Below are 13,918 nucleotides of genomic sequence, written 5' to 3'. Positions count from 1 at the left end.
CAATTGGTACCAAAATGCAATATTCATAACTAGGCACCAAGGGGAACCTACATATGAAATTTGAGAAAGATCTCTTCAGTACTTTCTGAGAAATAGTGATAACAAACTTCAATTGTCAAAATCCAAGATGGCTGCCTGTCGGCCATGTTGTTTTCCAATTGGTACCAAAATGCAATATTCATAACTAGGCACCAAGGGGAACCTACATATGAAATTTGAGAAAGATCTCTTCAGTACTTTCTGAGAAATAGTGATAACAAACTTCAATTGTCAAAATCCAAGATGGCTGCCTGTCGGCCATGTTGTTTTCCGATTGGTCTCAAAATCCAAGATGCATAACTAGGCACCATCGGCAAACTACATATGAAATTTGAGAAAGATCCCTTTCGTACTTCCTGAGAAATAGCGATAACAAACTTCAATTGTCAAAATTCAAGATGGCTGCCTGTCGGCCATGTTGTTTTCCGATTGGTCTCATAATGCAATATGCATAACTAGGCACCAAGGGAAACCTACATATGAAATTTAAGAAAGATCCCTTCAGTACTTTATGAGAAATAGCGATAACAATCTTCAATTGTCAAAATCCAAGATGGCTGCCTGTCGGCCATGTTGTTTTCTAACTGGTCCAAAAATGGTATATACATAAGAAGACACCACGGGGAACCTACATATGAAATTTAAGAAAGATCTCTTCAGTACTTTATGAGAAATAGCGATAACAAATTCAATTGTCAAAATCCAAGATGGCTGCCTGTCGACCATGTTGTTTTCCAATTGATCTCAAAATGCAATATTCATAACAAGGGACCAAGGGCAATCTACATATGAAATTTGAGAAAGATCCCTTCAGTACTTTATGAGAAATAGCGATAACAAACTTCAATTGTCAAAATCCAAGATGGCTGTCTGTCGGCCATGTTGTTTTCCAATTGGTCTCAAAACGCAATATGCATAACTAGGCAGCAAGGGGAACCTACATTTTGAGAAAGATCCCTTCAGTGCTTTCTGAGAAATAGTGATAACAACTGATGATGGTGGGCTAACAAGATTGCTGATTGTCGGCCATGTTGTTTTTCGACTGGTCCCAAAATGTAATATGCATAGCTAGTGACCAGGGGGAACCTACATATGAAATTTCAGATAGATCCATTCAGTACTTTCTGAGAAATAGCGATAACAAGAATTGTTATGGACGGACGGAGGGACGGAGGGACTGCGGATGCAAGGCGATTTGAATAGCTGACCATCTGATGATGGTGGGCTAAAAACATAATACCATTCCTGATTTGGGACACGTTGCTCATTACAATGTAACAGGAGAGACAAATATAACAACCAATCCTGGACTTGAACCGGTGACCCCTGAACTCTAGACTGAAACACTTAAACCATTTCTAAGCAACCTGGCCACTAACACTTAGTCCAGTCTATTTTAACTACATTCCTCATCCCTTCAAAGTCTTTGACAACAAAGACACATACAAAGGCCATATAACCTCTATGGTTAATTAGTTTGGGGTCCAATGTAATAGGAGAGGAAACTGCATGATCTCCGAACTCTGAGATGGGCACTATAACCTTTTGAGATACTTGGCCACCAGTGCTCAACCCAGTCCAGTTGTGATACCATAAGATGGTGTATAAATATATGTCCCAACACACACAAACAACATATATTTGTGACACATCATTTGGGTTTGCAGGATTACATTTGATACGATACAAATATACCCTGTTACTCACAGAGGTATACTAACATGTTACATGTCTGAGTAAGGGTTACAAATATACCCTGTTACTTAGGTATATATATACTAAACATATATGTTAAATGTTTGAGTTAGGGTTACAAATATACCCTGTTACTTAGGTATATATATACTAAACATGTTAAATGTCTGAATTAGGGTTTAGTATGAGAATAAGGACAAATTAAAACATTGAACAACAATGTACACTAAATTTTTATTATTGTAAAAAGAAATCAAAATAAAGTTGATCTATTAATTAAAAGAAAAATCACAGGCATCATCATTAAATTTCTTTACTTTATGTATTATCAAGCAATAATTCATGATTAAAAATAATTTCTTCAGAATAACAACTAGAAAGCACATTTTAAAGTTGCAAAGAACATTGAAAAAAAATTGGTGGAATATGTCTTGTGTTTGGTGAAAATTTCACGACAAATTATGGTTAATTATCTACTGAAAGAAAAATGCTTCTATACCAGTCAAACTGTTATGCAGTAAACAGAAAATTGATCAATGAGTTATACAGTTATAAAGTTAAATGCTGCATTCAAACTTCATATTAGTCAAAAGATTTCTGATGTTTAATCAGTGATTTAAAAAATTGATATTGGCCAATTAACCAGAGAACTAAATCTCTGAATCTAGATCACTGAATTGACTGATATGATCATATCTTTAGCATAAATTCCCATTGCAGCTATCATATTTTCATATTAATTTTTGATTTTAGAATTATAATGGAAATTTTGTGACAGCATGGCACAAAAAGTCATCTGGACACTTTTTTGCAGTTTATTAAAAAAAATAATAAGAAAAAATATTAATCCATTGCCTTGGCTTCAATTCAATTCATTAATTACTTCAAGTTTGAAATATGGATTGGTGAGAATAAAAAATCACTATTTTTATAAATTGTTAAAATAAATTGGTTTAAAAAATACCAAAGGTTCCACAACAATTTTACTTAGAGAATCAAACACGGTATTTCTATAGTTAAAAAACCTATAAAGAACAAGGAATCCTTTTATTAATTGTAACTAAATTTATAAGTATTTTTGCATGTGTTTAGGTAATCCTGATTTCCGTTTTCCGGCTCTTTCTTTTACTCACGCCCTATGCGAGCGACTCTGTTACAATCTGAATGTGAAATCGCGAGGTTTTTTAAAAAATAAATTCAAACACTTCCAGGTCACATAAACCCTTCATATTTCATACATTATTCAATTATCTACTGAAGAATAATATTTTGGGTCCTTTCTCTTCAAAAACAGATAATTTCAGGTAAATTTAATTCCATTTCGGTAGTTCGTCTCAATCGAAAATTGGGCCATCAATCGGGTATTTTAATAATTATTTTTGAATACTTCTAGGCAAAAGAAATAAAACATATTTTACCTCTGACCTCTATACACACCAAATAATACAATATTTGGTCCATTCTCTCCTAAAAATATCGATTTCGGGTCCATTATCGGCCATTTCGGTAATGCAACCCGGACGACAATCGGGCCGCTAATCGCGAATGATTAAAAAATCTAATTAAAATATTTCTCTGTCAAATAAACCCCCGATATTTTACATATAACACAGTTAGGCACTGTAGAACATATATTCGGTTCCGTTCTCTTAAAAGAATGCTAAATTAAGCCCCATTCTCCACCGTTTCGGTAATTCCATGTCCGTTTCGGTAAATACCCCAACCGATCAAAGTCGATTCTAGATCGATTTCTGCATTCGTATCTCCTTGTAAAGATCCTGTACAGGATAAAGTTACTTTGGCAGAGACTTTATCATGTTATATTTGTGTCTTTGCAGGTCAGTTAGATCTTTCTACACTAAAATTGTGGAGAAAATGTGCAATAAATTCCCTTTTGGTGATCCAACCATGAAAGACTTGGGCTTTCTCAACCCATCAGCAAGATCTTCTAAGACTTCAGATGCAGGTAGATGTCATGTTATTGATTACAAAAAATAGCATTATCAATAGGCATGAAATTTGTTTTTCATTTTTTCTAAATATTGAAAACAAACATTATATTTCATTACCTATATAATGTCCTTTTTATTTCAGTAATAAGACTTATTAAGAGATTCCCATCTTTGTCAACTGATGAAAACCTTCAACAGCTGCAGGATCAGTTTGATGACTACATGCTGTCACCTGATTCAGATCTGCCACCCATAACAGATGATCTTGACAAGTTTTGGGGTGAAATGTCCAAACAGAAGGATGTGTTTTGCAAAAGTGACAGGTTTGATGTTCTATCTAAGCTAGCTTTTGCACTGCTGTCACTTCCAAACAGCAATGCTGATAGTGAGAGAGCATTTTCAATGGTAAGGAAGATCACGACAGATTTCAGGAGTGACATGAACAATGACACTTTATGTGCACTGCTTTCTACCAAAATAAACTGTGACAGTGATTGCTGTGATTATCAACCTTCCACCAATGTTTTGAAGATGGCAAAAACAGCTACAACAACTTACAATGTAAAACATTCATGTAAATGAAGAAAGTATGCATAGAAATGCTTATTAAATGACACATGTTGATAAATTTTTCCAGTTTCATTGTTTTTATTTCAAGTTAAATGCCGTTAGGCGCAATGACCTGAATTGGAGTGCTATGACCTGCATTTTTATGAGTAATGACCTGCATTTTGTTCATGAGAACTTGACAGGTCTGATTGCTGCCTCGTCCCTTTTAGGTAGTGTTGCGCACAAAACCAAAGTTGAAATAAAATTATGTGGCTAGATCATGAAAACACATATTTTTCCTTTCAAATCAGTTCAGATGGAGAATTATCAGAATCTTTCACTGTCGATATCTAGGGTTGAAATATTGTAGAAAATCAGAGGCTTACTTATGTCATTATCTTAATCTGACTGAGGATGTTTACTCACTTTCTCTTATTTTTCCTCATTCTACAAGATAGATTTATTTTCTTTCCTATAAATTTACAGTAAAACATATCAATAACATTTGGTTCAAATATTATTAAAATCGGTGCAAGACAAAGCAAGAATAATATGTTCATATTAACAAACATAACTACTGCACTCTATATTTGTTAAATAACAACAATGACCTAGGAGGCCTATGAAATGCGTCACTTTACAGTGTCCAGGGGCAAAATCCAGACTGATGGACAAAAAAAATGGTATCTATCCATGCTACGTATTTTAATATTACAGTCTTTTAAATCTCAAAAATCTTAGTCTGTTTTTGGCTTCTTAATTTTTTCAGTCAAATATTGTATCAATGAAGGCATCAGAAAATCCATCAATACAATCAATATGACGAAAACGATCAGAGGCCCCATCAACGATTTCCCGATGATGTCCATTTTTCTATTGCAAATATTGGTCAAATGGCCATCCTTAAATCCATGTGGATTCATTGACACGTGTTTGTCATAGGATGTGCATATGCTTAGCAAGTCCTTGCTGGAGATGGTAGGGGCAAGGCAAACATAGACGAAAAGAGCGATGAGGATGCCTTTGATGGCGTAGGTCAGCAATAGGGTAAGCGGCGGTGAGTGAGGCCCTACAGGCTGACTGAATGGTAAGACTGAAGCTTCTGGTCTAGGGGGCTCTGGAATGGTTTCTGGTACTATACCTGGCTCCTCAGGTTTTGGACAAGTGTCGGTAAATGTTTCATGTCCAGCTTGTACTTCGTACACAGGGTCTAGGATCTACAATTGATTTTTTTGAATTAGACAATCTTTTAAATCACAAGACCTAAAAACTGGCACAGATAAAGAAGAGAGCACTATGGAAGTAATTCATTGAAAAAAAGCCTCAAATTTTAGATACAAATCAACAACTTATACTGATCATTAACCATTTAATATTGTATTTGAAAATACCGAATCCTTATTTAAGTTCTGTATGCATTGGATAATTCTGAATTTTTATCATAAACAGTTTTTTTTTCAATCTCATTAGAAATGGGGGCAAATTTATAGAAAAGTAAAAAATAAGACATTAAAATAATTCATATCATACTTGTCTGAGGAATTTCAGTGCAGGAACGTCAATCTTTGGCAGGTACTTTTCCAGTCGTTCATCGTTAACATCCACTTCACTACAGTAGTTACAGAGTCGGGCATAACGCTGTCTAGCACCTACCAAACCCAAACATTCCAGGAATTTTTTCTCTCTTTCCTTGAATTCTGATGAATCCAGATCTATTCCGTCAACTTTGGTCATAATTCCGAAGACTGGGATTGCTATGGAAACACACAAAAATAATTTATTCTTGTATACACAAATGTATAAAAGGCTACTCAGAAAGTACATTATGTCATAGCCGAGGTCTACAAAGGTTGATGGAAAATGGTTCAAAACTGAGGCTGACAATCTGCTGCAACATGTAAGTACAATACGTCTTGCTAAATTGGTCTCATCAAAATGCATTTCATGAAAACACTACAAAACATCATAATTATAAAGCCTACTGGTTAAATTTCAAAAGAGATTGGTTGGAAAATACAGATCTCTGGACAAAAATCAACTATCAAAATAAATAGTCAAATAACTAGAGGCCTTATGGGCCTTACTTATAACTGTCTTCTGACTCTAAAAGACCTTTTACTGTTGTAATATACACACTGGTGGCCATCTTGGATTTCTGACCAACCCAAAAAATAAAACGCTATGTAACCATTTAGTCAGGATCATGGGTTTTTTTCAGATGGCAGGTATGGTGGCGATCTTGGATTTCGGACAAAACTCAACAAAAACTACATTAGGTCAGGACTATCTCAGGATCATTTCAGGAAAGCTAGAGCTGAATCCCACTTGTGGAACTTAAATTAAGAAGTTTAAAATATGTGTTGTCCAGGAAAACCATTATTGTGCAATAATATTTTGAAATGGCAACCATGCATAGCTGCAATATCAAAGTAGAACTGGAGAAGTAAATGTGTTTTGCAAGATTGCTGCTATGTTCGATTTCCAACTGACCCGGAAAAATAATAACACTTATATATAGTCAGGGCCATCCAGGATCATTTCAGATCAGACTAAGCTGATTTCCACAGATGGAACTTGAGAAATGTGAGATCTGTAAAGTTTACCCACATAGCAAGGCGGACGACAATATGGACGAAGCGTAATGACTGACGGTGGACCATGATGGACAACACATGTAGGCATGATGGCTATAAGTCAGTTTGACCCTTTTGGTCAGATGACCTATAAATGCTGTTATGGGATAAACAATTACATACTATGATTACAATGTCTATTAGTTGCAAAGCGATCAATTGAAAATTGAACAAGATATCCTTGCAAAAAATTAAAATACTAAAAAAAAAAAACTTTGCAAAATGTCATTCAAAGAATCACAACTACATGTCATGATTACAAAACCAACTTAGGGCAAACAGATTGGTTCAAAAATGATTAATCAATATAGTTGAAATGTCAAAATCTAAGACTGCCCCAATACTGCTTTACTGGTCTAAAATTAAATATGGACAACAAAGTGTGGAGTGGAATCCGAAAATGAAAGATTCATACAGATCTTCAACAAAAACTTACTCATCTTTCCTTTCCCAGCCTTAGCTCCAACAGGATTGGCCGCTTCCATGACACAAGTGATAAGTTTTTCTGGAATAGCTTCTCGTGCTGAGGCCACAAAAATGATTCTGTCTAGTTTGAGTAGCTCCAGGTTTTGGGAGTACTTCTCTCTGAGTCCCTTCATACCTGTCTCATCAAACACCTGTTTGGCTCCCTGTACACAACCGAAAAAATTTAAAAGCATTGAAACAGAAAGATAGTACTGAATTTCATCACAGTCACTTGATCAATATAGAAAAATTTGCTTGCTTTCCATATTGGGTCCTACATGTACATATACCCTCCCTGCACTGCTCCCTGGTGAACCAGATCATCCATTTGTATACAACAGCACATAGTTTTCTTCACCCAGATATGTACCAGATTTGAGCAATATAGCTATCAAGCATTTTCCTGTTATCCTCCAACCCCACCCTACCCATAACTCTCAAGAGGCCTGATTGCCAATATTATTGCTTTATAAAAGTATACAAAGTTTCATCGAAATCCATTCATATTACAAAAGTCATCATGTTCACAAGAAAAAATAACACATGAGGGAAAAAAAGCAACTACAACTAGCTATAGATCATTGTAAACCTTCAGCTCACAGGGGCTTGGCACGATTTTCCAAATGATGGTCCACATATATGTATTATAGTAACACTATTATACAGATATATATGGACCATCATTTGGAATATCGTGCCAAGTCCCTGTGCTTCAGCTCAGGAGTCCCAATGATGCATGGTGGTCTTAAATGCTGACAGATATATGCTGAACCATGACAGAAGCTCAAGAGCCTTCGTATATTTGTGAGGAACTGACACATTTCAACTCTTTCGATAAGATCTTGTAATGATACCTTCAAGCTGTCCTCAACAGGAAGACGTCCATAGAAGACAATCCGTAATAATTCTTTACTCAAATCGTTTTCTTCATCATCAAATCCGGCAATGTCGATAAATGTTGGATAGCATGCATTAGGATAGGCCGGCTTTCTGTAAGCTTTCTTTGGGAAGCTTTAAAAACAGAAGAAAATATCTTAAACAAGATATCTCTAGGAGATATTAAAATAGCCACTTGCTATTGTGTGCTGCATGTTTATTGGTTCTATGTAAGTATTTTCTGTAATTTTCTGTACTTTTCTCTTGTTCTTTTTAATAATAAATATTTGTTCTAACAACTTTATCCTCAAAATGTTCTTCTTCTGATCAGTTTAAAATTTGAACATGGACAATTAGAGACCGTTGAAGTTGAACTGATGATTTAAAGGGGCTACATGCACAACTTCAGACCAAGGGAACCATAATTGTGTAATTTCATTATGATCCATGACATATGTCACTTCCCTAAAAATCAACAATAAAGAAAATGTCTTATAATATCTGCTTGTTTTAAGAGATTGTTGAAGATTTCTTGAACATTTTCCGAAGTTTGGTAATGTAAATATGATAGAAGTTAAATAACACAACCCCATTGTGATATTTAAGAGTGTGATGTTTCGATGGCTACACTGTCACCTTCATCAGACTACTTAATCTGATAAACGTGTAGCCATTGAAATGTCAAAAGGAGTGTCACATAACTTCTGTCAGATTGTAGTACATGTTTATAAACTAAAGTTCAACTTTAAGGTCAGGGACACAACAAGAAGTAGTCGCTCGAGATACTGTTATCTGCATACAAAGCATACTAGAGTGCTACAAAACTACCAGTCTAACATTACATTTGTCCTTTCCATTTAAACAACTTCTTTTCAATAGCCAAGAGAAGCATGCTGGGACAAAAGACTACCAAATTTGTTCAAATGCCATTAACCAACTTTCAAGGTCACAGGGGTCAAATGTATCAAAATATTTAAAGAACTTTGTCTTGAGTATTAACAACAGCACTAAGGTCATATAATTGGGCATACTGAGATGGTGGGCTACAAAGTTTTTTTTGAACAGATACCTTTGAAACTTTGATTTGGTCAAAGGGATTAGATCAAGTAGGTTGGTCATTTTAACAAAACTTGGTAGTAATGCACACAAGATACTGGTCCCATGTCATGACATATCTTGAGAACATTGATACCAGACAGACAGACAAATTAACAGGCAGGTGACCACCAGACGGATGAAGGATGCAATGTCACACCACCATAGAAGATTGCTTGCCTTTCTTGTGTGCTAGCTGATTACGGCACTTCTTGATACATTAATTAACAGTTAACTGCAATATATACTGTAACAACCCACTGCAGTGTAGTTTACAGTTAGTATAAATGACATAATCAATTATGATAATGTATGTTAATTAACAGTAATTCAGATGTGTCCAATTGTTTTGAACACCCTATACCAATTCAAGGACTTTGTAATACAAGTGAACTTTCTTCAAATCTATCAAACATTCTAGTTTCTTGATGCAAACCTTTTAGTGAGATAGGTCATCTGTCGTGCAAGACCGCCAAAGTTACCAGTAATGGCATACTCTCGATATTTGTCATCATTCATAGCTGTAAGGAGAGTATTTATCGTAGAACTCTTTCCAACTCCAAACTTCCCAACTATAGCTATGTTCAGTGGATTTCTCCCATCAATGTCAAGGCCAACTTCTGTAGCAATATCAACATTCAATTTCTCCCTCTTTTTTCTCAGCTCTGCGTCAGGATCCTCCAGCTTTCGGCGTTGGCGTGTGGACCTGCTGGTGTCAGTGTCTGTATCACTGGAGTCATCAACAAAGGAATACACATACCTGTCAGCAGTGGGGTGGTTCTGTTGATCATCCATACCTCCCATCCTCGTGTCTTAAATCAGAAACAAACCAATTGGAATTAATTGAATAATTAATTATTTCTATTTCATTGTATCTGGTAGGGAACCCAGAACCTCGGGCATACTGGTCTTGCACCCTAACACCCTTACTGGTCTAACACTGTAACACCCTTACTGGTCTAACACTGTAACACCCTTACTGGTCTAACACTGTAACACCCTTACTGGTCTAACACTCTAACACACTTACTGGCCTAACACTCTAACACCCATACTGGTCTAACACTGTAACACCCTTACTGGTCTAACACCCTAACACCCTTACTGGTCTAACACCCTAACACCCTTACTGGTCTAACACCCAGTCCCTTACACCCTTACTGGTCTAACACTAACACCCTTACTGGTCTAACACTGTAACACCCTTACTGGTCTAACACCCTAACACCCTTACTGGTCTAACACCCTTACTGGTCTAACACTGTAACACCCTTAATGGTCTAACACTGTAACACCCTTACTGGTCTCACACTGTAACACCCTTACTGGTCTAACACTGTAACACCCTTACTGGTCTAACACTGTAACACCCTTACTGGTCTAACACTGTAACACCCTTACTGGTCTAACACCCAGTCCCTAACACCCTTACTGATCTAACACAGTAACACCCTTACTGGTCTAACACTGTAACACCCTTACTGGTATAACACTGTAACACCCTTACTGGTCTAACACTCTATAACACCCTTACTAGCCTCTAACACCCTTACTGGTCTAACACCCTAAAACCCTTACTAGTCTCTAACAACCTAACTTGTCTAACACTGTAACACCCATACTGGTCTAACACTCTAACACCATTACTGGTCTAACACCCTAACACCATTACTGGTCTAACACTGTAACACCATTACTGGTCTAACACCCTTACTGGTCTTACACTGGAACACCCTTACTAAAGAACTTGTCCTGGAGTTTTCAGGGATTATAATAATGTTGGCAATGTACCAATTGAGTAAAAGGTTAGAGAATCCCTCTACATGAAAATATCGGTGCCAATTCTACAGTACCTTTGTGACCACCTTGATTAAGAGACTACCTGTCATATGTGACCATATATTTCCCCTCCCAATGTTATCTACTATATTTAATAGTCACCAAACCTGGAGTTGTCACATTACTATTCTCAACGCCTCCCTTGCAAGGCCACATTTGACAGGTTTATTTCAATGCCTCTACCACTCTATCAATCCTGGGAGCCTGATATGGACGACACTCATCTCACCAAGCTAGTATTTACCTTTGTTACATAATCAATGTATAAATGCTCACACACGGACACCAATAGATTCCAGCAAGCGTTTGTTATCATGTACAGTATGCTTAGGAAAGATCTGTTTTTACATGTACTCATAGTGTTATCATGTATGATTAGGAAAGATCTGTTTTTACATGTACTTGTTGGCCTAAAAAAATGTACATGTAGCAAATTTTATAGTGCTCTTTGTACTATATCTGTGTAAAAGTTCTGTCATCAGGCACAAGTATATAACCTTGTATAACGATAGTTTGTCGACTTCCTGGGTTCTGTCCCAACATTTATATACTGAGCAATTACTCCTTCCTTTACAAAGTCTTAACCTCTAAAGACAACCACAATTATATTAACCCAGGTTCTTTAGCTCCAAGGAAGCCACTCTGAATCTCATATATATACTTATATCTATTGTAGGTACACTTGGGAGTAGCATCAGAAACCAGCGTAATCTTGTCTAGTGAGTTTATTTCATCAACTTTGCTTTTGTCTTGAATGTTTACATTTTTTGTACATTTATTCCATTACTATTGATAAGGATCACTCTGGCTGAGAACCCTGTGTCATCATATTTGTATCCCCCATCCAAATAGTATCAGGATATTTGTTTGCCAATCATAAAAGTTTTAAAGCAAATTTTCAGCCAAGTTCACTTTTTGAAGCCCCGCCCATCTGTCCCCAGGGGTCCGACAGTCAAGCTTAATTTATATAAATTATGATTGCCCTCACCTAACTTTTCACCCAAATTTGGTTAAAATTTGCTCTGGCGTTAAGGAGGAGTAGGCATTTGAAAGTAAAAGCAAAGCCCATAAAGATGGATGGAACATATGATAGCTATAGGTCATCCTGACACCTTGGGTCAGATGACCTCAAACACTAGCTATATATAGCCTACTCTGATATTTGAATTCTGTATGTGGCAATCAGCTTACCATCTGTATAAAAAAGTGAGTGATACAGGCCCATTAGACATCTTGTCTCACTCAGATACATTAAAGGCTATCACATTTGTACAACAGCAGAAAATGTAACAACCAGAATCGGTGTTTTGATCCAATTTTATGAAGTGCAAAAAAGTATCTGGATTCTTTTCTAATGGGAGCCAGCCGGACAAATTTGATATGACACGTGCACTGGGACCCTCCGAACTCTAGACCGGCACTCCAGCAATTGAGCTACCTGGTCGCCAATGATCAGCACAGTCCAAATCCGCTACATTTTTATCCCCCTAATATTTTCCCCAAGATTATGTTGGCTAATACTGGGATATATTTGTTTTATGGGTGTGTGTAAATTATCAATCATCCTTTTCCTTTTTTAATGTTTTTTTTTTTTTCGCCGATTGAACTCCATTTCATTCTGTTAAGGGATTTCACGATTACACACATGCAAGCAAAGCGATTGATTCAGTGAAATATATATAAGCCAATTATGTCAAGACATGAGTTCCTTGAAAACCTGGTTTGAAAACAACGGCACTCCTTATAGAACAGACAATATCTCGATCTGCTTCAGAAATTTACAAAGATAAATTATGTCTTTTACAGACAAAACATATGTGACTTTATTACGTTTGGACATTACCAAAATGTAACATATTGTAGTTGAGAAAAAAGATTTGTGACAAAAAGTGAAAAATATTGTATTCTTTTTTATTATGCGGGTATTGGAACAGTTTTCAGAGGATCTATAATGGAAGCTGCATACCTTTCTGTGTATAGAACATCTCAAGGATATTGGATTTCAACTCTATATCTGAGTGTTTACTGTTAATTTTCATTTCCGGATACAATACTAAACTGTGACTTGTGTAAGTCTACAGTACGCTTTCGGAACGTTTGTTAAATTATTGTTCCGAATGGAATTCATGGAAAAAGAAGTCTACTTTCGTTTTCGCTATAAACTCGGGAGAGACGACCTTCAATAAACTATTGATGCATTTAACTGTACCAAATACTTTAAAATCAGATTACAAACTCTAATATAAACAATATATATATATCACAGTTTGAGACGCAAAACACGATAAGGACTGGTGTTTTCAATTTCTATAAATAGACTTGTAACACAGGGCATAAATTACACACTTTTTTTTTTATTTTGACTCAAAAATGTTAATCTCTGTGGTGTTGCAAATATATCAGAGGAATGCCGAGGTTATGGTTATAATATTTATCCGTCACTGAAAGAGTGACATATCGAAAGTAACTAACGTTTATAACACCTGTATCGTCGACAATATTGAATTCATACGGCTTTGGCGTTAAGCAATGTTTGGACAAATGCACCGATAACACAGTCTTCATTGGAAAAAAAAAAACAATAACTTACCCGATTTTGTAGATTAAACCTTTGGTGGATTTTCCTTCTTAGTTTCGTTTGAATGCTGTATTTACCTGATTTCCGTCTTCGTCGCTCAGAAGTGCCCAGTATACTGCGCGTTCGTCTACCAAACTCTTAGCGACGTATATATTCGTCCGCTGTTAATACAGGATGCACATCACAGCCTACAGGAA

The 13,918-nt window shown here is 36.2% G+C and overlaps 2 protein-coding genes across 3 annotated transcripts; one reads left to right on the top strand and one right to left on the bottom strand.

Annotated features, from left to right (window-relative positions):
• Window positions 1-1,956: 1,956 nt before the first annotated feature.
• On the bottom strand, window positions 1,957-13,908 carry LOC117340341. Of its 2 annotated transcripts, none has more exons than XM_033902104.1 (6): window positions 13,799-13,908; window positions 9,741-10,116; window positions 8,188-8,344; window positions 7,305-7,497; window positions 5,766-5,989; window positions 1,957-5,452 (listed from the first exon to the last, which is right to left on the bottom strand). In XM_033902104.1, the coding sequence occupies exons 2-6, from the start codon at window positions 10,106-10,108 to the stop codon at window positions 4,973-4,975; spliced, it is 1,422 nt and encodes a 473-aa protein (XP_033757995.1). In that variant the 5' UTR covers window positions 10,109-10,116; window positions 13,799-13,908; the 3' UTR covers window positions 1,957-4,972. The 2 variants fall into 2 exon arrangements, with proteins under 2 accessions (XP_033757995.1, XP_033757994.1); XM_033902103.1 differs by having other exon boundaries at window positions 13,734-13,875.
• LOC117340342 lies at window positions 3,519-4,694 on the top strand. The gene is made up of 2 exons (XM_033902105.1): window positions 3,519-3,700; window positions 3,829-4,694. The coding sequence occupies exons 1-2, from the start codon at window positions 3,550-3,552 to the stop codon at window positions 4,266-4,268; spliced, it is 591 nt and encodes a 196-aa protein (XP_033757996.1). The 5' UTR covers window positions 3,519-3,549; the 3' UTR covers window positions 4,269-4,694.
• Window positions 13,909-13,918: the final 10 nt, after the last annotated feature.

This window comes from Pecten maximus, chromosome 13, assembly GCF_902652985.1.
Source record: "Pecten maximus chromosome 13, xPecMax1.1, whole genome shotgun sequence".
NCBI lineage: Eukaryota > Metazoa > Mollusca > Bivalvia > Pectinida > Pectinidae > Pecten > Pecten maximus.
The sequence above is the reverse complement of the archived record's forward strand: the minus strand, read 5'-3'. Positions and strand labels throughout refer to the sequence as shown.